Source organism: Mus musculus, chromosome 8, assembly GCF_000001635.26.
Source record: "Mus musculus strain C57BL/6J chromosome 8, GRCm38.p6 C57BL/6J".
NCBI lineage: Eukaryota > Metazoa > Chordata > Mammalia > Rodentia > Muridae > Mus > Mus musculus.
Genome location: NC_000074.6, coordinates 104,638,238 through 104,661,492, shown reverse-complemented (window position 1 = coordinate 104,661,492; position 23,255 = coordinate 104,638,238). Strand labels below are relative to the sequence as shown.

The following is a 23,255-nucleotide window of genomic DNA, read 5'->3' as shown; positions in this document are numbered from 1 at the left end:
TCACAGTAGAATAAAACTTTTATTCCGCAGTAAGAGAAACTATAGAACACATACAATCTTGTGAGGGTTGGACATCATGCATGTGTCACTGAAGAAATCAAGAAGGAAATTTAGGAATGTGTAGAATCAAATGAGAAGGAAACACAACAAGCCAAGCCCTAGAGGACACTCTCGGAGCAGCCCTGAGCTCTAGGGCCTAAAGTAAGAAGTTGGATGCCTGCCCCCTCTCAGTCTGAGGGCTCAACACACAGGACTTAGAGAAACCAGAATCAGTCATTACAGCTCTCTGCCCCAGGCTCTCCAACATAGACCCAACATTTGCCTGTAAATGTGAGGATTATAAACTCTAGATTGTGGGTAAGGGTTGCTGGTATCTGCAACGGCTTCAGAAGCCATGCTCTGCCTTCCCAGGGGACCACAGAGTGAACAAACTCAGCAGATATGGCTTCCTCCACCTGCTAAAACTGGCTCTCTTCTGTCTAGTCAGTGCAGCACTCCTGCCCTACCCCACCAAGCTGCCTGCTTACAAAGCTGTGGTACAAATTCCCTCACAGACAAGGCCTGCCATATCTTCCTGTTGGAAAGTGGTGCAGCAATGGCAACCCAGCTTCAGGAGACAATGATGCACCTTGAACAGATTCCTGACCGCTGAATCCTATGGGCTCCTGCTTCTCCTCTTCTGTGTGCATGCTAACACTGCATGTTGGGGAGATGGGGACTGGGGTCAGAGAGACAGAGGCTGAAAAGGCTGGTGGCAAGGGACAGTGGAGTAGTAACCTAGTAGAGATGATAGATGACAGTGTGAGAAAGTGCACTACTCAGTACCCACACCAAAACTCATGGGGTGGCTCCTGTAGCCCAAGGAGGGTCAGTAATGACAAAAGACACTCATCACTCAGAAGTCTGCTCAGCAGAGGGGCTTTCATGAGCTGGACCTGCAGGTCAAAGGTGCCAGGCACAAAGTTCAAAACAGGACAGATGTGACAATTCCCCTACTTTGCATTGGCTTGTGCTCGAACTGTTGCTGCTACTGACCCTCAGATAATAATGAAACTGATCATGTCATCATGGTGCCATTGAGCTTTGAATGTCACCCCCTTGTCTATAGGAACAACCTTTTGCCCTCCAGGAGGACACTGGGCAAGTTTCCAGGCCCTAAGGCACACAGTTCCTAGACCCATATCCTACTGCTGAAATGCGAATCCACGGGTTCTCTTCCCCTGTGCACCCCACCTTGGGCAAGGGAATGAGCTGGTTTGCAAGGTAAAGGTTATGTTTTCTGGGTTCTTATCAAAAGCTTACTCAGGAGGGTTCAGTATCCAAAATGTACACACATACATATACGTATGTGTATACATATTCACTTGATGTCTATCACTCCAGGTGTCCAATGTGAACTTTGCTGACCTCCCACCAGGACTGCCAATCTAATCCAACCTACATTGACTAATCTTACCTTACCCTGTGACACTTATATGCTATTTCCCAGGCTCTGGAATCTCACCAAGGCTTTCTAGGTAGGAAGGTCTACCTTACTTACTGAACATTCTCTGCTGGGATGCCCGGGTTTGGAATCACTGATAACAGTAAGAGGGCACAGAGTTGTGCCCCATCCTCCTTCATCTCTCCCAAGCCTGGCTCATCCACCTAACACTAGTGTTAGGTGCCGCTTACACTCAGTACCTGGGATTACTTAAAAGGGTGGGTATAAGCTGTGGGTTGACACATGTCTGCAACCCAGCACTTTACATGAAGAAGAGAAACAGCAGAATCTAGATGCAAGGCAGCCTGAGCTACAGAGCAAGAGCTTGTCTCATACTAACCAGATATGTTAATACTAAAATAAAACACCCTGAGCATTATGCCTAGTTTTTTTTTTTTCAAATTGACACAAGTTATAGACATCTGAAAGAAGGGAATCTCAATTGAAGAAATTTCCTTTATAAAACATAGCTGTAGGGCATTTTTAAAATTAGGGATTGATGGGGGGAAGCCCAGCCCATTGTGGGTGGTGTCATCCCTACACTGGTGGTCCTCAGTTCTATGACTTCAGGGAATTATAGAGTTGGTCTGGTCTAGCTGCTGCCTTGAGAGGCGTGCACGAGTCATCAGCTCCTTATTAAACCAATTGGAAGATGATGAAGAAGATTTTACAAAACACTGAAACAGGTGACTCTTCATAAAAAATAACAGTACCAAAGTCTGGATGGTGCTCAGCTCTCTGCTGGCACAGAAATCAACATTTGAATAATACAAAGGAAACCTTTACACAGTGCACAAAAAGATTTTCCCAACATCTCCCCGTTTCTGTCCAGGAAAAGACTTTTTCTAACATAAATAAACTATGTATAATAAGGACAATTATAAAAACTATCTGGTAAGATTACATTTACAATGTCTAGTTCATTTGTATTTGGCAACCTTGGAGAATGTACTTAATCTATATCTTATCTTGGTGAGTTCAAAGTTCTAGACCTAATCACTTTCTATTATAAGTTACATTACCAAGCTAAAAATATCTTTTTTTAGACCTTAAGCCATTTTCTTAAATCCTAAACAACTTCAGCTTAATGTGAGATTCTAACTATCTAACTTTCCACCCCTTCAGAGACTTGAGAAGGATAAATGTTACCAGAGTAAACAGGAAGTACAGAGCAAGCCACATCTAAAACTCCAGAAATGACCAAGACTGCTGGCTGCCTGGACAGTCAGCCAAGGTTCCGCTGCAACACTGGGGCATCCATCTTTCTTTGGCCTGCAAGCCCCAGAGTACCTGACAGACTTATCTGTGAAGCACTGTGAGCACTGGCCTACCTTGACTCTGCAAAGTTAATCAATTGACTTCCCAGTGTCCTGTTTGTCCACAGCTTGGACAACATGCTGTCAACAGTCAATACAAGGACAGTTTTTTTGCCCAGTGCCTAGCTTTGCCACATTTGAATCAAACTCTATGTGGAGGTTCTTTGATGCCCATCATCTTGTCTGAAGTCGTATGGGGGTGCTGCCAGGAGCTGACATGTCTCACAGTCACGGAAGCCTTTTGTTATTAAAAACGTATTAAATGCTATAACATCTCTAAGTGAATAAGAGTAATGGCTCATCTTCTCCTCATTTCCAAGTTTCTAGAACATCCTTTCCCTGCAATTTTAGTAATTGCATACAATGTAGGTTGACAGAATATGATGCAACATTAGAAAGTCAAACCTGAAAAAGAATGAAAATAAATATTAAATCATTAACCAATAAAGGAAACTCTGGGATGAAAAAAAAAAGTATATTCTGATTTGTTATCTACTGAACAGCCCTTGGAAAGTGTCCTATCTATAACAACCCCTAGTAGTTCCATGATAGGAAAAGCAAGAAATCAGATAAAAAGATTCATTAAACTCTGTCATCTGACAATTTTAGAGTCTCAGGAGAAAGATGAATAAGTTTCTGTGGATTTAGCTTTGTAGGTGCTACTTACACCAGGCCTGGATGTTCACAGGGGCGTGTTCTCTTCCATAGGAGAAAAATATGAAAATGACGTGTGGAAGGATTCAATGGGACACAATTTCTAGGCTCATTGAACAGATAATGTTATTAACACTCTTACATGTTTTGTTTATGGGAAATATAATTTTATAAACATAATGTAAGTCATCACTATGGCTACCAGGTGATTGTAAAAGTTTACACCTAGCTGAATAGCAATTTAAGTCCATTAACTTCTCACACTGTCAGGCAGAAATTTCCTAAGGAGTTTGCAAGAGTATGCTCAAAAGGAAAACATCAGCTCATTAATAAAGTAGTTTGGAAATGGTAAAAAAAAAAATTAAATGCCATATTCTGTAGATCTCTGAAGTGTTTGAAGACCTTCTATCTAAAGTATATCTGAATAGGCAAATGTTGCTTGTGCCTAGTTATTAACTATCTGCTTAATTTTGAAAACTAACTTTAATTTTTTTTCAAAGCCTACTTTTAATGATTGTTCTTAAATGCTTTGACCTCCCTTCTAGCCCACCATCCACCAGAGGTAGTAGGAAAGAAAGGATATGAGGGGAAGTGGACCTGTTTAGAAATGGTTCTTTGGTGCAAATCCCATCTGCATTGTCAAGAAATCAGTAGCTCAGTTCACAGGTCAGCAGCAGCAGCTCGATCCACTTGCAGACACTTCACAGATATATCAGCAGTCCAACTCAGTAGTGTGAGGATAGCAGCACACAGCACAGCCTAGCAGAAACAGCCAGGCAGGAGGGATTTAGACCAGCAGAGGTGTTAGGAGATGCACCTGACTCAACAAGCAAAACTCAGCCAGGATGCAAGACCAACAAGCAATGTACAGCTAACTCCATAAGCAAACCAAGCCCAGCCACGCCTTGCCCTCCTCTCCCAGTCTGCTGGGTCCTATTTATACTCCCTCCAAATATCATGTGTCCTCCACAGGTCTTGCCTCAGCATCCGTGTCTGTCTCAGCTAACATGACTCTGCTAATCAGCCCGGGTACTCGGACGTGACAAGAAGCTACAGCATACCACCAGTTTTGGGGTGGTATTTTCCTATTTCCTCAAGGGAGGCTCCTTCCTCTGTGATAACTCCAACTTGTGTCAAGTCGACACACAAAACCAGCCAGTACAGAGGCCCTCAACAGCTCCAAGCTCAGAGTCAGAGAGCCAGTGTCTTTAGTTAATTGGACACCTTGGTAATGTTCCTCACCCTGGGCTGCTCCACCAGCTGTAGGAAGGTCCCCTTGCACTCTGCTACTTACTGCATTGCTGTTCAGAGGCGCTGACTAATGATGGCAAAGACCACAGAAAATGTGGAATAGAGTCCCACTGGTATTTTTCTGTATATGAGAAAATTGTGAGTGTGTATATGTGAGAGTGTGTATGTGTGTTGGAGGAAATATGTATGTGTGTGTTGTGGTATGAGTGTATGAGTGTGTGTGAGTATATGTGTGTGTATATGTGTGTGGGTATGTCTTGTATGTGTGTATGAGTGTATGCATGTATTGTGTGTATGTGTATGAGTGTGTGTTGTATGCATGTGTGTGTGTTGTTGTGCGAGTGTATGTGTGTAAGTATATTTATGTGAGTGTGTGTGAATCTGTATATGTGTGTATATATGTGTGTGAGTACATGTGTGTGAGTATATGTGTGTGAATGTGTATGTTGTGTGTGTGAGAATGTGTGTGTGTGTGTGTGTGTGTGTGAATGTGTATGTTGTGTGTGTGAGAATGTGTGTGTGTGTGTGTGTGTGTGTGTGTGTGTGTGTGTGTGTAGATCAGGGAAGCATCTGAAATGGCATAACTACTACACTCCCATTCGATATAATCAGATTTAAGACCCATAACCAAAAGCTTTGGCAAAGACTTGGAACAACTGATACAGACACACAATGGCTAGAGGAGAGCTAAAATAATCACGTGGTGCATGGGGTAGGAGGCAAACTGGCATTTTCTCTGAAAGTTAAAGATGTGTGCCCTATGACTTAACAGTTCTACTCTCTGGACGTTAACCTGAAGAAACAAGTGAATGTGATTACACCGTTAGGGATCCTGTTTACCTGTTTATGTTTGTTTTGTTTTATTTTGTTTTGAGGCAGAGTCTCTTTAACATAGCCCTGGCTGTCTGGGAACTCACTATGTAGATCAGGCTAGCCCAGACTCACAGATCTGACTGCCTCTGCCTCCTCAGTGCTGGGATTAAAGGCCTGCACCACCTCTCCCAGCTCCATGTCTTGTCTGAAATAGCCCAAACCAGAAGTCGCTCAGATGCATACCAACAGATGAGTGGGTAACAGGGCAGTGTGTTCACTCGAAACCAAAGGGCAATGACATTTGAATCTCAAAGGCATTGTGCTCAGGGACAGAACCTTCCACATGTGATTCTTTTCTGTGATAGAGGAGTCAAAGCTCTGGTGTTTCTGAACTATATTCCATTTCTAAACTTTAGCTCCAGAAAGTAGTTAGTTGGTTGCCTGGGAACAGGGCTCAGGTCAATGCTTAATGGAAAAGAGCACAGAGAAACAACTTTTTTTATGCAGAAAATAACAAATGTTCTCTCTATTTGGAGTGGATGTGGTTTCAGGCATCATTTTTTATTCCAATCTACTAAGCTATGAAGGTAAGTGGGTGAATTTGAATGCATACTTATCATTTGACATTAAAGATCTACAAAAATAAGCCAATTACTGAGATCTAAAGGGTGCCTGCTGAAACTCTTGATGAAGTGTCCTGTTCATCTGCTGAAATGTGCTTGCAACCAGCAACGCATTCAGGCTCCAGCAGGGGCATCAGGTGATCGTCATCTCCCTGTGCTCAAAGGTTGGCTAGCACCTAAACCCTTGTGGAACTTTATCTTTGTCTGCCCTCTAGTGTCCAAGGTGAGTAATGCAAGAATCCTTGCTTCATGATGTCCTATGGTTAGTCTTCAACTCCGTGAATGAAAAACCCTTTGTATTAAAAGTCTTGGAAAGATCAGGAATTCAAGGCAAATACCTAAGCATAACAAAAGCAATATACAGCAAACCAACGGCCAACATCAAATTAAATGGTGAGAAACTTGAAGCAATCCCACTAAAATCAGGGATAAGACAAGGCTGCCACTTTCTCCCTAGTTATTCAATATAGTGCTCAAAGTTCTAGCTAGACCAATTAGACAACAAGAGGAAGTCAAAGCGATACAAACTGGAAAGGAAAAAGTCAAGTGTACTGGCTGGTTTTGTGTGTCAACTTGACACAAGCTGGAGTTATCATCACAGGGAAAGGAGTCTCCTTTAAGGAAATGCCTCCATGAGATCCAGCTGTAAGGCTTTTTCTCAGTTAGTGGTCCCTGGGGAAGGGCCCATTGTGGGTGGTGCCATCTCTGGGCTGGTAGTCTTGGGTTCTATAAGAAAGCAAGCTGAGCAAGCCAGGGGAAGCAATCCATTAAGCAGCACCCCCTTCATGGCCTCTGCATCAGCTCCTACCTGAGAGTTCCTGCCCTGTGTGAGTTTGTGTCCTGACTTACATTGGTGATGAACAGCAGTGTGTAAGTGTAAGCTGAATAAACCCTTTCCTCCCCAACTTGCTTCTTTGTCATGATGTTTTGTGTGAAGGAATACAAACCCAGACTGAGACATCAAAGTATCACTATTTGTGGATGATATGATAGTATACATAAGCAACCCCAAAAATTTTACCAGAGAACTCTTACTCATGATAAACAACTTCAGCAAAGTGGCTGGATATAAAATTAACTCAAACATATCAGTAGCCTTCCTCTACACAAAGGATAAATGGACTGAGAAGAATATAGGGAAACAACACCCTTCTCAATAGTCACAAATAATATAAAATATCTTGGTGTGACTCTAACCAAACAAGTGAAAGATCTGTATAGCAAGAACTTTAAGTCTCTGAAGAAAGAAATCAAAGATGACTTCAGGAGATGGAAAGATCTGCCATGTTCATGGATTGGTAGGATTAACATAGTAAAAAATCTTACCAAAAGCAATCTACAGATTCAATGCAATCCCCATCAAAATTCCAACTCAATTCATCACAGAAATAGAAAGAGCAATTCTCAAATTCGTCTGGAGTAACAAAAAACCCAGGATAGGGAAACCAATTCTCAACAATAAAAGATCTTCTGGGGGAATCACCATCCCTGACCTCAAGCTGTACTACAGAGCAACTGTGATAAAAACTGCATGATATTGGTACAGAGACAAACACATTGATCAATGGAATAGAATTGAAGACACAGAAATAAAACCACACACTTGATCTTTGACAAATAAGCCAAAAATATACAATGGAAAAAAGAAAGTATCTTCAATAAGCAGTGCTGGTCTAACTGGTTGCCTGTATGTAGAACTATGAAAATAGATCCATATTTGTCACCTTGCACAAAGCAAGTGGATCAAGGACCTCAACATAAAACCAGATACACGGAATCTAATAGAAGAGAAAGCGATTAAGAGCCTCGAACACATCAGCACAGAGGAAATTTTCCTCAACAGAACACCAATGAATCAGGCTCTAAGATCAACAATTGGCAAATGGGACCTCATGAAACTGAAAAGCTTCTGTAAGGCAAAAGGCACTGCCAATAGGACAAAACGGCAACCTACAGATTGAGAAAAGATCTTTACCAACCCTACATCCAATAGAGTGCTAATATCCAATATATACAAAGAACTCAAGAAGTTAGACTCTAGAAAACCAAATAACCTAATTAAAAATGGGATGCAGAGCTAAACAAGGAATTCTCAATTGAGGAATCTTGAGTGGCTGAGAAGAAAAAAAATGACTAAAGAAATGTTCAACATCTTTAGTCATCAGAAAAATGCAAATCAAAGTGATCCTGAGATTCCACCTCACACCAATCAGAATGGCTAAGATCTAAAACTCAGGTGACAGCAGGTGCTGGAGAGGATGTGGAGAAAGAGGAACACTCCTCCATTCCTGGTGGGATTGCGAGCTGGTATAAGCACTTTGGAAATCAAGCTGAAGGTTCCTCAGAAAATTGGAAATAGATCTACCTGAAGACAGAGCTATACCTTTACTGGGCATATACCCAAAAGATGCTCCAACATATAACAAGGACATGTGCTCCACTATGTTCATAGCAGCTTTATTTATGATATCCAGAAGCTGGAAACAACCCAGATGTCCCTCAACTGAAGAATGGATACAGAAAATGTGGTACATTTACACAATGGAATACTACTATTCAGCCATTAAAAACAATGACTTCACGAGTTTTGCAGGCAAATGGATGGAACTAGAAAATATCCTGAGTGGAGACAACCGGCCACCTTCCTGGTGAGAGCACAGGGGTCCGCCCGGCCCGAGAGGTTTCTGCCTCAGGCTCCACTGAAGCCACCTTGGTTCCGGGACTCCGCGGAGGGCAGGCTGCACGGGTGAGGGTGTGGAATACAGAGGCCAGCAGTTTCTGGGAAAAAACGAGAGCCACGGAGCTTCTGAGGCAGCGCCATCTTCGGATCCAAACAACCGGCCACCTTCCTGGCCAAAGCAACACAGCTTCTGGGAAAGATCCTGTTTTGGGCCTTCATCTTCAGCCAGGAGGAGGTCCAAACACCAGATAACTGTGCACCTTCCCTGAAAGAGGAGAGCTTGCCTGCAGAGACTGCTCTGACCACTGAAACTCAGAGGAGAAAGCTAGTCTCCCACATAAAGCTAGTCTCCCATGTCTGCTGATAGAAAGTAACAAAATCACCAGAGGAACAATCTCTAAACAAAGACAACTATAACAACTAACTCCAGAGATTGCCAGATGGCAAAAGGTAAACGTAAGAATCCTACTAACAGAAACCAGGACCACTCACCATCATCAGAACCCAGAACGCCCACGTCGCCCAGTCCAGGGCACCCTAACACACCTGAAAAGGTAGACCTGGATTTAAAAGCATATCTCATGATGATGGTAGAGGACATAAAGAAGGAATTTAATAACTCACTTAAAGAAATACAGGAGAACACTGCTAAAGAGTTACAAGTCCTTAAAGAAAAACAGGAAAACAAAACCAAACAGGTAGAAGTCCTTATAGAAAAACAGGAAAACACATCCAAACAGGTGATAGAAATGAACAAAACCATACTAGACCTAAAAAGGGAAGTAGACACAATAAAGAAAACCCAAAGTGAGGCAACGCTGGAGATAGAAACCCTAGGAAAGAAATCTGGATGCCAGCATCAGCAACAGAATACAAGAGATGGAAGAGAGAATCTCAGGTGCAGAAGATTCCATAGAGAACATCGGCACAACAATCAAAGAAAATGGAAAATGCAAAAAGATCCTAACTCAAAACATCCCGGAAATCCAGGACACAATGAGAAGACCAAACCTATAGATAATAGGAGTGGATGAGAATGAAGATTTTCAACTCAAAGGACCAGCAAACATCTTCAACAAAATTTTGAAGAAAACTTCCCAAATCTAAAGAAAGAGATGCCCATGAACATACAAGAAGCCTACAGAACTCCAAATAGACTGGACCAGAAAAGAAATTCCTCCCAACACATAATAATCAGAACATCAAATGCACTAAATAAAGATAGAATACTAAAAGCAGTAAGGGAAAAAGGTCAAGTAACATATAAAGGCAAGCCTATCAGAATTACACCAGATTTTTCACCAGAGACTATGAAAGCCAGAAGAGCCTGGACAGATGTTATACAGACACTAAGAGAACACAAATTCCAGCCCAGGATACTATACCCAGCCAAACTCTCAATTACCATAAATGGAGAAACCAAAGTATTCCACGACAAAACTAAATTCACCCATTATCTCTCCAGGAATCCAGCCCTTCAAAGGATAATAACAGAAAAAAAAAAAAAAAAAACAATACAAGGACGGGAACCAAACCTAGAAAAAACAAGAAGATAATCCCTCAACAAAACTAAAAGAAGACAGCCACAAGAACAGAATGCCAACTTTAACAACAAAAATAAAAGGAAGCAACAATTACTTTTCCTTAATATATTCTTAATATCAATGGACTCAACTCCCCAATAAAAAGACATAGACTAACAAACTGGCTACACAAACAAGACCCAACATTTTGCTGCTTAAAGGAAACTCATCTCAGAGAAAAAAATAGATACTACCTCAGAATGAAAGGCTGGAAAACAATTTTCCAAGCAAATGGTATGAAGAAACAAGCTGGAGTAGTCATTCTAATATCTAACAAAATCGACTTCCAACCCAAAATAATCAAAAAAGACAAGAAGGGGTACTTCATACTCATCAAAGGTAAAATCCTCCAAGAGGAACTCTCAATTCTGAATATTTATGCTCCAAATACAAGAGCAGCCACATTCATTAAAGAAACTTTAGTAAAGCTCAAAGCACACATTGCACCTCACACAATAATAGTGGGAGACTTCAACACACCACTTTCACCAATGGACAGATCATGGAAACAGAAACTAAACAGGGACACAGTGAAACTAACAGAAGTTATGAAACAAATGGACCTGACAGATATCTACAGAACATTTTATCCTAAAACAAAAGGATATACCTTCTTCTCAGCACCTCATGGTACCTTCTCTAAAATTGACCACATAATTGGTCACAAAACAAGCCTCAACATATACAAAAATATTGAAATTGTCCCATGCATCCTATCAGATCACCATGGACTAAGGCTGATCTTCAATAACAAAATAAACAATAGAAAGCCAACATTCACGTGGAAACTGAACAACACTCTTTTCAATGATACCTTGGTCAAGGAAGGAATAAAGAAAGAAATTAAGGACTTTTTGAAGTTTAATGAAAATGAAGCCACAACATTCCCAAACTTATGGGACACAATGAAAGCATTCCTAAGAGGAAAACTCATAGCTCTGAGTGCCTCCAAAAAGAAACTAGAGAGAGCACACATTAGCAGCTTGACAACACACCTAAAAGGTCTAGAAGAAAAGGAAGCAAATTCACCCAAGAGGAGTAGAAGGCAGGAAATAATCAAACTCAGGGGCGAAATCAACCAAGTGGAAACAAGAAGAACTATTCAAAGAATCAACCAATCAAGGAGCTGGTTCTTTGAGAAAATCAACAAGATAGATAAACCCTTAGCCAGACTCACTAGAGGGCACAGGGAAAGCATCCTAATTAACAAAATCAGAAATGAAAAGGGAGACATAACAACAGATCCTGAAGAAATCCAAAACACCATCAAATCCTTCTACAAAAGGCTATACTCAACAAAACTGGAAAACCTGGATGAAATGGACAAGTTTCTAGACAGATACCAGGTACCAAAGCTAAATCAAGATCAGGTTAATGATCTCAACAGTCCTATATCCCCTAAAGAAATAGAAGCAGTCATTAATAGTCTCTCAGCCAAAAAAAAGCCCAGGACCAGACGGGTTTAGTGCAGAGTTCTATCAGACCTTCAAAGAAGACCTAATTCCAGTTCTTCACAAACTATTCCACAAAATAGAAACGGCAGGTACTCTACCCAACTCATTCTATAAAGCCACAATTACTCTGATACCTAAACCACAAAAAGACCCAACAAAGATAGAGAACTTCAGACCAATTTCCCTTATGAATATCGATGCAAAAATCCTCAATAAAGTTCTTGCTAACCGAATCCAAGAACACATCAAAACAATCATCCATCCTGACCAAGTAGGTTTTATCCCAGGGATGCAGGGATGATTCAATATATGGAAATCCATCAACGTAATCCAGTATATAAACAAACTCAAAGACAAAAACCACATGATCATCTCGTTAGATGCTGAGAAAGCATTTGACAAAATCCAACACCCATTCATGATAAAAGTCTTGGAAAGATCAGGAATACAAGGCCCATACCTAAACATGATAAAAGCAATCTACAGCAAACCAATAGCCAACATTAAAGTAAATGGTGAGAAGCTGGAAGCAACCCCACTAAAATCAGGGACTAGACAAGGCTGTCCACTCTCGCCCTACCTATTCAACATTGTACTTGAAGTCCTAGCCAGAGCAATTAGACAACAAAAGGAGATCAAGGGGATTCAAATTGGAAAGGAAGAAGTCAAAATATCACTTTTTGCAGATGATATGATAGTATATATAAGTGACCCTAAAAAATTCCACCAGAGAACTCCTAAGCCTGATAAACAGCTTCAATGAAGTAGATGGATATAAAATTAACTCAAACAAGTCAATGGCCTTTCTGTACACAAAGGATAAACAGGCTGAGAAAGAAATTAGGGAAACAACACCCTTCTCAATAGTCAAAAATAATATAAAATACCTTGGCGTGACTCTAACTAAGGAAGTGAAAGATCTGTATGATAAGAACTTCAAGTCTCTAAAGAAAGAAATTAAAGAAGATCTCAGAAGATGGAAAGATCTCCCATGCTTATGGATTGGCAGGATCAACATTGTAAAAATGGCTATCTTGCCAAAAGCAATCTCCAGATTCAATGCAATCCCCATCAAAATTCCAACTCAATTCTTCAACGAATTAGAAGGGGCAATCGGCAGATTCATCTGGAATAACAAAAACTGAGGATAGCAAAAACTCTTCTCAAGGATAAAAGAACCTCTGGTGGAATGACCATGCCGAACCTAAAACTGTACTACAGAGCAATTGTGATCAAAACTGCATGGTACTGGTATAGTGACAGACAAGTAGACCAATGGAACAGAATTGAAGACCCAGAGATGAATCCACACACCTATGGTCACTTGATCTTTGACAAGGGAGCAAAAACTATCCAGTGGAAAAAAGACAGCATTTTCAACAAATGGTGCTGGCACAACTGGCGGTTATCATGTAGAAGAATGCGAATTGATCCATTTCTATCTCCTTGTACTAAGGTCAAATCTAAGTGGATTAAGGAACTCCACATAAAACCAGAGACACTGAAACTTATAGAGGAGAAAGTAGGGAAAAGCCTCGAAGATATGGGTACAGGGGAAAAATTCCTGAATAGAACAGCAATGGCTTGTGCTGTAAGATCAAGAATCGATAAATGGGACCTCATAAAATTGCAAAGCTTCTGCAAAGCAAAAGACACCGTCAATAAGACAAAAAGGCCACCAACAGATTGGGAAAGGATCTTTATCTATCCCAAATCGGATAGGGGACTAATATCCAATATATATAAAGAACTCAAGAAGGTGGACTCCAGAAAATCAAATAACCCCATTAAAAAATGGGGCTCAGAGCTGAACAAAGAATTCTCACCTGAGGAATACCAAATGGCAGAGAAGCACCTGAAAAAATGTTCAACATCCTTAATCATCAGGGAAATGCAAATCAAAACAACACTGAGATTCCACTTCACTCCAGTCAGAATGGCTAAGATCAAAAACTCAGGTGACAGCAGATGCTGGCGAGGATGTGGAGAAAGGGGAACACTCCTCCATTGTTGGTGGGATTGCAAGCTTGTACAACCACTCTGGAAATCAGTCTGGCGGTTCCTCAGAAAATTGGACATAGTACTACCCCGCAATACCTCTCCTGGGCGTATATCCAGATGTCCCAACCAGTAAGAAGGACACATGCTCCACTATGTTCATAGCAGCTTTGTTTATAATAGCCAGAAGCTGGAAAGAACCCAGATGCCCCCCAACAGAGGAATGGATACAGAAAATGTGGTACATTTACACAATGGAATACTACTCAGCTATTAAAAAAAATGAATTTATGAAATTCCTAGGCAAATGGATGGACCTGGAGGGTATCATCCTGAGTGAAGTAACCCAATCACAAAGGAACTCGCACAATATGTACTCACTGATAAGTGGATATTAGCCCAGAAACTTAGGGTACCCAAGATATAAGATACAAATTGCCAAACGCATGAAATCCAAGAAGAACGAAGACCAAAGTGTGGACACTTTACCCTTTCTTAGAAATGGGAACAAAACACCCATGGAAGGAGTTACAGAGACAAAATTTGGAGCTGTGACGAAAGGATGGACCACCTAGTGATTGCCATATGCAGGGATCCATCCCATAATCAGCTTCCAAATGCTGACACCATTGCATACACTAGCAAGATTTTGCTGAAAGGACCCAGATATAGCTCTCTCTTGTGAGACTATGCCGGGGCCTAGCAAACACAGAAGTAGATGATCACAGTCAGCTATTGGATGGGTCACACGGCCCCCAATGGAGGAGCTAGAGAATTTACCCAAGGAGCTAAAGGGAACTGCAACCCTATAGGTGGAACAACAATATGAACTAACCAGTACCTGGGAGCTCTTGTCTTTAGCTGCATATGTATCAAAAGATGGCCTAGTCGGCCATCACTGCAAAGAGAGGCCCATTGGACTTACAAACTTTATATGCCCCAGTACAGGGGAACGCCAGGGCCAAAAAGGGGGAGTGGGTGGGTAGGGGTTTGGGGGGGTGGGTATGGGGGACCTTTGGGATAGCATTGAAAATGTAAACGAGGAAAATACCTAATTAAAAAATAAATAAATAAATAAATAAATAAATAAATAAATAAATAAAAGGGGAAAAAAAAAAAGAAAGAAAGAAAATATCCTGAGTGAAGTAACCCAGACCCAAAAAGACATGCATGGTATGTACTCAGCAATAAGTGGATTTTAGCCCAAAAGCTCAGAATACCCATGATGCAACTCACAGAACCATATGAAGCTTAACAAGAAGTGAGGCCCAAGTGTGGATGCTTCAATCCCACTTAGAAGGGGGAACAAAGTAATCACAGAAGGCAAAGAGGAAGGACCTGTGTGAGAGAGACGAGGATGGGGGGGGGGGGAGGACAAGATCAGGTATGGGAAGAGACAGAAGTCCAGAGGACCAGGAGAATGAATAGAAATATGTAGCGGTGGATGTTGGGGGAAGAGGAACAGTGCGGGGAACCACTAGAAAGTCCAGGGATTCGAGAGGCTCCCAGGACCCAATGTGGATGGCATTAGCCAAAATACCCAATAGCAGGAAGACAGAACCTGAAGAGACCACCTCCAGTAAATAGACATGGCCGCCAGGTGAGGGATGGAGCCACCCACCCATCTCAAAAATTTTAACCCAGAATTGTTTCTGTCTAAATGCAGGGATTACAAATGGAACAGAGACTGAAGGAAAGGCTATCCAGAGGCCGTCCCACCTTGGTATCCATCCCATCTACAGACACCAAACCCTGACACTATTGCTGATGCCAATAAGTGCTTGTGGGCAGGAACCTGATCTAGGTGTCCTCTGAGAGGCTCTACCAGCATCTGACTAAGACGGATGCACACACTCACAGCCATTGGACTGAGCCCAAGCACCCCAATGGAAGAGATAGAGAAGGACTGAAGGAGCTGAAGGGGTTTGCAACCCCATAGGAAGAACAACAGTATCACCTAACCAGACCCTTCAGATCTCCCAGGGACTAAACCACTAACCAAAGGGTACACATGGATGGGCCCATGGCTCCCGCTGCATATGTAGCAGAGGACTGCCATATCTGGCATCAGTAGTGGGGAGGTGCTTGGTCCTGTAGAGGCTTGTTGTCTCAGCAAAGGGGGATGCTAGAGGGGTGAAGCAGGAGTGGGTGAGGGAGCACCCTCTTAGAGGTATAGAAGAAGGGGAGAAGGGGAAAGGTTTGAGGAGGGGAGACTGAGAACGGAAAATATTTGAAATGTAAATAAATAAAATAACTAATAAAAAATTATTACCATGAAAAAAAAAAAAGAGGGAACTTGGAGAACCTGAAAAAACTGGAACTCCAGAAGGCACTTTCTCAGTGTCAAGAAGTTGTGACCATCTCAGGTCAATAGGAAGAAGGATCTAGCTTCTTTTTTAAAAAATTATTTATTTTATGTATGTGAGTACACTGTAGCTCTACAGATGGTTGTGTGCCTTCATCTGGTTTGTTGGGAATTGAATTTTAGGACCTCTGCTCGCTCCAGTCAATCCCGCTCACTCAGTCCCTGTTCGCTCTGGTCCAAAGATTTATTTATTATTATACATAAGTACACTGTAACTGTCTTCTGACACACCAGAAGAGGGCATCAGATCTCATTACGGGTGGTTGTGAGCCACCATGTGGTTGCTGGGATTTGAACTCAGGACCTTCAGAAGAGCAGTCAGTGCTCTTATCCTCTGAACCATCTCGTCAGCCCAGGATCTAGCTTCTTGATGACAGAGATGTGTTAGGAAAACATGCAGACAACACAATTTGGCACCCTTTACAGGGTTTCTGTTTTGTTTTGTTTTGTTTTGTTTTGTTTTGTTTTGTTTTGTTTTGTTTTTAGGGATGACAATAAGGTAAGGATGGAAATTAATGACATGGAGGACCAAGAAGAATAGGGGTGTCACAGGATCCACAGGTATGCAGGGAGCTGTAAAAGGCAGACAAAGCCTCCATACATGGAATAGGTGCTCAGGGAGACAGGGGACAGCAATCCTTTGTAATGGCTATGTCTGGGCCTCCTAACACCCCAACCTCCTTTCTGATGTGCACTGTTAAACATCTTCACAGTGTAGTGTGGTCATGCAAGTGTGAGCCTCACCATGTCTACAGAACCTTTAGAATACGAACAAATATCAACGGACATCAAGAAAGCAGAGTGGGGCTGGAGAGATGGCTCATCGATTAAGAGCACTGACTGCTCTTCCAGAGGTCCTGAGTTCAATCCCCAGCAACCACAAGGTGGCTCACAACCATCTGTAATGGGATCTGATGCACTCTTCTAGTGTGTGTGAACACAGCTGCAGTGTACTCATATAAATAAAAAATAAATAAAGCTTGAAAAAAAAAGAAGAAAGGAAGGAAGATAGAAAAAAGATAGAAAGAGAGAGAGGAAGGAAGGAAGGAAGGAAGGAAGGAAGGAAGGAAGGAAGGAAGGAAGGAAGGGGAAACCAGAAACCAGAATCATTTCTGGCCAAATGCACACTATCCCCGGCTAGAAGTAATAGTGGACTGGTGATCTTTTTTTAAAAATGCCACTCACTGCTTTGAAACAAGGATAGATGAATGAATAAATTGTTTTAAAATATCTGTCATAAGTGACCTTTAAGCTACAGAAGCTGTTGGAGGCATTTCCAGTTGTTGGCAACCTTGCTGGCTGAAACAGAGGCCTTTAGATACTAAGTTCTGAAAGTTTCTATGGCTCATATTTGTTGAAAACCAATGTCCAATGTGATGATATTAAGATTCAGGCCTGTCAGGTCTGGGTTATGAGTACTACTGTGTATCTCTTCTACCTGGAAAGACAAAAAGGGAAATCTTTAAACCAGATAGTTAACCCACACCACACAGCAAATCTGCTGATATCTGAATCTTGACTTAGAAACCACACAGCTCATGATATATACACACATACATGTGAAACATATTCATATCTTTAGATGGATGGATGGATAGATAGATAGATAGATAGATAGATAGATAGATAGATAGAGTCTATTATTGAACAGGTTATCTCTGAACTCCTGAGCTCATCAGTCCTCCAGCCTCAGCCTTCCCAGTAGTTCAGACACACATATTTACCATAGCACTCAGCTTACAGCTTACAATGATTTTGTTATGGCTGCTTGGATTTCCTAGGACATACCAAGCTGCTACTATTTGGGTTATTTATAATCCATTTACAGACCGAAAAAAACTTGAGACTTGCTAAGAGGTGGACATAAGTTTGTGGTACCCACTCACCTCTGTCTCCTCCAAAGCTTCAGATTCATTAAAGACGTCTGGGACTTGGAGAAGAAGAAGAAGGAAAGGATGGAGAGAAGATAAGGTAAAGAAGAGAGAAAGGGACCCAGGTCACTGGGGTGTGAAGCAAAGTTGCCATTCACTGAACTCAGACATATATAACATCACGAGGGAAATTATTGAGCATGTGAAGCAAGACAGGACACTGGCAAACTTGGTACCGAGTAATGAAGAGCAGCACAGATATATGGTGGAGGAAACACAGGATGACTCGTTGGATAAAGGCATTTACTGCAATGACTGAAGATGACCTGCGTTCTATCCCTGGAAACCATACACTAGAAGAGAGAACCCCTCCTGAAACTTGTCCTCTGACCTCCACTTAACACATTGTGGCATGTGCCCTCTTCTCAAATGTAGTTAAAATTTTAATGAATGTGAGAATCTTCCCGACAGTGCTGGAAATCCCAGTGGGGTTGAGATGGAAAAACTGCTGCAGCCTGACCCAGAGCTCAGAGGTCCCTTAAGTCCCCTTGGCCCCAGGAGAACTTACATTGCTGGATCAGAGGTCCCATCCTTTACACAGTTTAGGTGGCCCAGGGGTATAAACCACAGCATCCCTAGAGGCAGCTTGGCGAAGGGAACTAGCAGGAAGGCGTGGACACCCACATCAATACCACTCAAATGAAAGAGATTTCCCCATGTGACTGGTCATGATGGGACTGGAAATGTACAGATGGCATCAAAGTTGAGTCTGTTCTATCAGCGGGCGCCGCACTGTGGGTGTTGCTACCTCCTTGTGACCTTTAGGTCAGCCTTGTCAAAGTACTCTTTGTTTTCAAACACTGTTTTTACCCACTACAAGACCCCAGCTTATCCATCCAGGCTCACTGAGGGACCTCTGGACCTGCTGCCATCATTCAGTCCTGCGAGCAGTCAGCCATGGGCCACGTGTGCTGGTCCCAATGGCACAAGTCTGTCTTCCACCAACCCTGCCTCTCCTGAGTTACGAAAAAGACTGTGGGAATTATATGTGCAATTTCCCATTCTTTAGACAAGCTGGACATGACATCACCCATGCCAAGAATGATATTTCTGCCTGCTAAGGCATTCGTGGCCTCCATAGCCTGGCTGACAGCAAAGGAGACAGTCTGGTAGGGAGGGGTTATAGGATAAATTAAGTGCTGCCTTCTCAGGGCAGATCAGATTCAAGTGGCCTAGAGGTCACCACGGTCTACATTAGGATGCTCTGAGGTGAGAGTTTAGGATCGCGTATCTACTTAACAAGCATGTAACTAGTGCTGCCGATTCCTACTAGAGGAAACCAGCGTGTCATTAGATCTACGGTTCTACGATAGCGTGACAGCGAGCTGGAGCGTCCCAAGGCCCAATCACAAGGAGCCTTTAGTGCCCTTGTCAGACGGTGTTGGCTTCCTGCGATCCAGCTCCCAACAGGATCCCACGGCTAAGAACCGAAGGGACGCCCCGGCGAGAGCTACCAACATTTTTCCCGCTTTCGGAGTAGCCCGCACGACAAATACACCGCTTCTAGCAAACTACTCGCCGAATCCCTGGAGTGTGGCGTGTCCCTTGCACGACCCCGTAGCCACACCACGCCCTCTCCTCGTTCCCAGGAAGTGCGCGGAAGGAGCGGAAGTACACACCACCGGGGGATTGTGGGAACCGCGGTTCCGGGATGGTGGGCGGCGGCGGTAGCGGCGGCGGGCTCTTAGAGAACGCTAACCCCCTCATCTATGAGCGTTCCGGGGAGCGGCCAGTGACGGCGGGCGAGGAAGATGAGGAAGTGCCGGACAGCATCGACGCCCGGGAGATCTTCGATATCCGTCGCTGCAGGGCGCTGGCGGGACGGTGGGGGCTTGGGGTGTCGGCAAGAAGTGATGCGCAGCCCGCTGGTGGAGGGGTGTCCCGGTTAGGCGTTGCCTGCGGAGATTTTGAGTGGGCCAAAACTTAGAGTCCCTTTTCCTTCACTTGGCACATCTTATCCGCTCCATTAATGACCCGGAGCATCCACTGACACTGGAGGAATTGAACGTAGTAGAGCAAGTTCGGATTCAGGTGAGTAGTTTACTCGAGTAATCAAAAAGGTACCGTTGTACCTCAGAGGCTGGTGTTCTCCGTTCACAAGCCCCCAAGAGGATCTGTGGGAGGTGTGTTAATGTTTATGGAGCCGATAAAAAGTTGGGTGACTTGCCCAAATCGATAAACTAAAGAGTGTCTTTGGGCTAGGGGCCGCCGTGCGATCACTGCGATCTGATCTCCCTTGTCATCGCAGGTTAGCGACCCAGAGAGCACAGTAGCAGTGGCCTTCACACCCACCATCCCACACTGCAGCATGGCCACGCTTATTGGCCTCTCCATCAAAGTCAAGCTGCTGCGATCCCTTCCCCAGCGGTTCAAGGTCAGTTGGAGTCAAGCCCCCGAGGGTGAAACAAACTACTGGGGCGGGCGAGGGGACATCGGGCGGAGATCGGAAGGATCCGAACTCGCAGAGTTGAACCCCCAAGTTGATGTGACAAGAATATTGGGGGGAAAAAACTCCAGAAAATAGGAGTGTGGTGGAAAGGGCAGCTGGGAGCTGTGAATGGGCGTGATCGATCGAGGCACTGGAAGGCTTTTAAAGTCAATAGTCGCTGACTAGGTCCTAGGGTAAAAGTGGATTGACTGACTGCAGGTGGGTTTGGGGTGGCTTGGAAGAGCCAGAATCAAGAGGGGTGACTGGGAGTTCAGATGGTTGGGAGGTAGTGTCCAAAAGAAAAGGACAGGCGGGTAAATGCTCGGGCCCACATTGTCTTTCCTGCAGATGGATGTACACATTACACCCGGGACCCACGCCTCCGAGCATGCAGGTTAGTGTGGACTGCTGGGCCCCAAACTAGGTGAGGCTTCCCCTTTGCCACAGTCATCTGTGGGGGCAAGATTAGGACCAGGGGACTAAGTGAATAAAATGGCCATACTACAGCTTAGACCAAAGCTGGCCTGACTGAAATCTCCTGCTTCCCATGACCCACCCTCCTGTGGTCCTCAAGTACACAGGGACATTGGGTCGGGCTTCAGGAAACACTGGAGGGAGGCAGACATAAGCAGTCCCTGGTGGTGACGGGCATTCCAAATGATGAAGCTAGTTATGGGTACAGGTGATGCATATAGCCTGATCCAGGCTTGGAGTCCTGAGACTATCAGAAAAGAACTTTATTGGTAGAAATATAATGTATACTGAGGCTAGCAACCTGGCCCAAGTTTGCTTTAATCCTGTTTTTCCACCCTTCTTTTCCTACCCAGTGAACAAACAACTTGCAGATAAGGAGCGAGTGGCAGCTGCCCTGGAGAATACACACCTGCTTGAGGTTGTTAATCAGTGTTTATCCGCCCGCTCGTGAGCCTGGCTTTGGACCCCCAGCCTGCACTCAGGTTGTCCTGGCCTCAGCTCCACCAAGGGCTCATGGCTTTGTTTTCTTGAATCACTGACAAGGAGAAACTTAACACTTTTTATTTTGTAATAAACCCTTAATTTATATTCATTTCCCAGTATGCCTTAGCGTCTCTCATAGTGGACTCATTTTCGGTTGTAGTAGAGTGGGGTGGGGACCTATGAAGGGTGGGTCCATGAGGTGCCCTCATTGCTTCTGATAACTCCCAGTGGGGCTGGAAAAATGGCTCAACAGTTAAAAACACTTACTGCTCTTAAGATCTGGGTTAGGTTCCCAGCGCCCAAGTTACAACCATCTGTAACTTCAGTTCCAGAGGATCTTACATTCTCTTCTTGCCTCCAAAGGCACCAGGAACACATGTGATACACACATGTATAGGCAAATACTCATACATATAAAGTAAATCAGCAAGCTGTATATAGTGGTACAAACTTTTTAGTCCCAGCACTCAGGAGACTGAGGCAAGCACATCTATGATTTTGACAACAGCTTGGTCTACATAGAGAGTTCCAGGACAGCCAAGGCAGTTATAGGGAGACCCTGTCTCAAAAAATAATAATAATTTTTAAAAATTTGTTTAGCCTTTCCAATGTTTCAGATACCAAAGGTTGCAAATGATAAAAATTAAAATTTGAAGAAATATATACATATATATGGATAGCCAAGCCACCAATGAATGGAACTCAATAGATTCAGCTGACCTGTTGGGCCTTATTGATGTGTATGTATTTAAGAACTGCTTCTAGAGGAGTCTGTAAAAATGTGACCCTTCCTTCACTTTAAGGAACCGTGTCCTAAATTGATGTAAGTCTGTTGTCTTTGTTTCTCTGCTATTGCTGTGGTAAGACACCATGACAAAGGCAACTTATAAAAGAAAATGGTTTAGGGCTTACAGTTTCAGAGGGCTAGTGTCCATGATGGCAGGGCAATGGCATGGTAGCAGGAACAGCTGAGAGCTCACATCTTAATCTACAAGCTAGAGGCAAAGAGTGGGGCACTGCTAATATTGTCTTTTGAAACCTCAGATCCCACGCCCAGGGACACACCTCCTCCATCAAGGACACACCTCCTAATTCTTCCTGGTCCCACTGGCTGGAAAACATATTCAAATATATGAGCCAGTAGGGGCCGTGCTCATTCAAACCACAACAACTACATAGCCACGGTGTTTATCTGACCAGCATAGCGGCATTCTGATCTGAGAATGGCAATGCCTGCCTGTAGTTCCAGCTCTTGGGAGGTAGAGGCAGAAGGATCAGAAGTTGAAAGTCCTCCTCAGTTACATAATGAATCAGCCTGGGCTATGGACTTTGTCCCAAAACAAAACTAATATACGCTATCCAGCCATGTATAGGTTTTCTAAGAATAGCACTTAGATTTTTCCCAATGTTGTATGTTGTATTTGGCTCTCTTTAGCTTCTAAGACTTTCTTTTTCCTTTCTTTTTCCTTCCTGCCGATAGGCCGTTTTCCATTAACTACATACATGAAATAATTTACAAAGAAAACCAGTTTGGGGGCTGGAGGTGGTCGCAGCTGAGAACATGTTCTTATAGACGGCCTGAGTTTAGTTCCCAGCACCCATATCAGACAGCTCAGAACCACTGTAACTCCAGCTCCAGAGGACCCAACCCCCTCTTCCTGCCTCTGTGGGCACTCAATGCACCATGTGGCCTATACGTACCCATAGATTTAAATTTAA

At 43.3% G+C, this 23,255-nt stretch overlaps 1 protein-coding gene and 1 long non-coding RNA gene across 3 annotated transcripts; one reads left to right on the top strand and one right to left on the bottom strand.

Moving 5' to 3' along the window:
- 1700082M22Rik lies at positions 1-19,743 on the bottom strand. 2 transcript variants are annotated; one of them, XR_003947594.1, is made up of 3 exons: positions 19,610-19,743; positions 4,051-4,212; positions 1-3,204 (listed from the first exon to the last, which is right to left on the bottom strand). It is a non-coding gene; the product is annotated as an RIKEN cDNA 1700082M22 gene (long non-coding RNA). The 2 variants fall into 2 exon arrangements; XR_879144.3 differs by lacking the exon at positions 19,610-19,743 and adding an exon at positions 18,660-18,893.
- Positions 19,744-19,764: 21 nt separating this feature from the next.
- On the top strand, positions 19,765-21,654 carry Ciao2b (cytosolic iron-sulfur assembly component 2B). The gene is made up of 5 exons (NM_026753.2): positions 19,765-19,944; positions 20,103-20,182; positions 20,400-20,525; positions 20,928-20,973; positions 21,407-21,654. The coding sequence occupies exons 1-5, from the start codon at positions 19,803-19,805 to the stop codon at positions 21,502-21,504; spliced, it is 492 nt and encodes a 163-aa protein (NP_081029.1). The 5' UTR covers positions 19,765-19,802; the 3' UTR covers positions 21,505-21,654.
- Positions 21,655-23,255: the final 1,601 nt, after the last annotated feature.

Excerpts from the sequence above, each read along its gene's own strand:
- Ciao2b (NM_026753.2), top strand. The coding sequence starts at position 19,803 with ATGGTGGGCGGCGGCGGTAGCGGCGGCGGGCTCTTAGAGAACGCTAAC. Across the intron at positions 20,526-20,927 it reads CCCTTCCCCAGCGGTTCAAG|ATGGATGTACACATTACACC; the intron begins GTCAGTTGGAGT and ends TCTTTCCTGCAG. Across the intron at positions 20,974-21,406 it reads CCACGCCTCCGAGCATGCAG|TGAACAAACAACTTGCAGAT; the intron begins GTTAGTGTGGAC and ends TTTCCTACCCAG.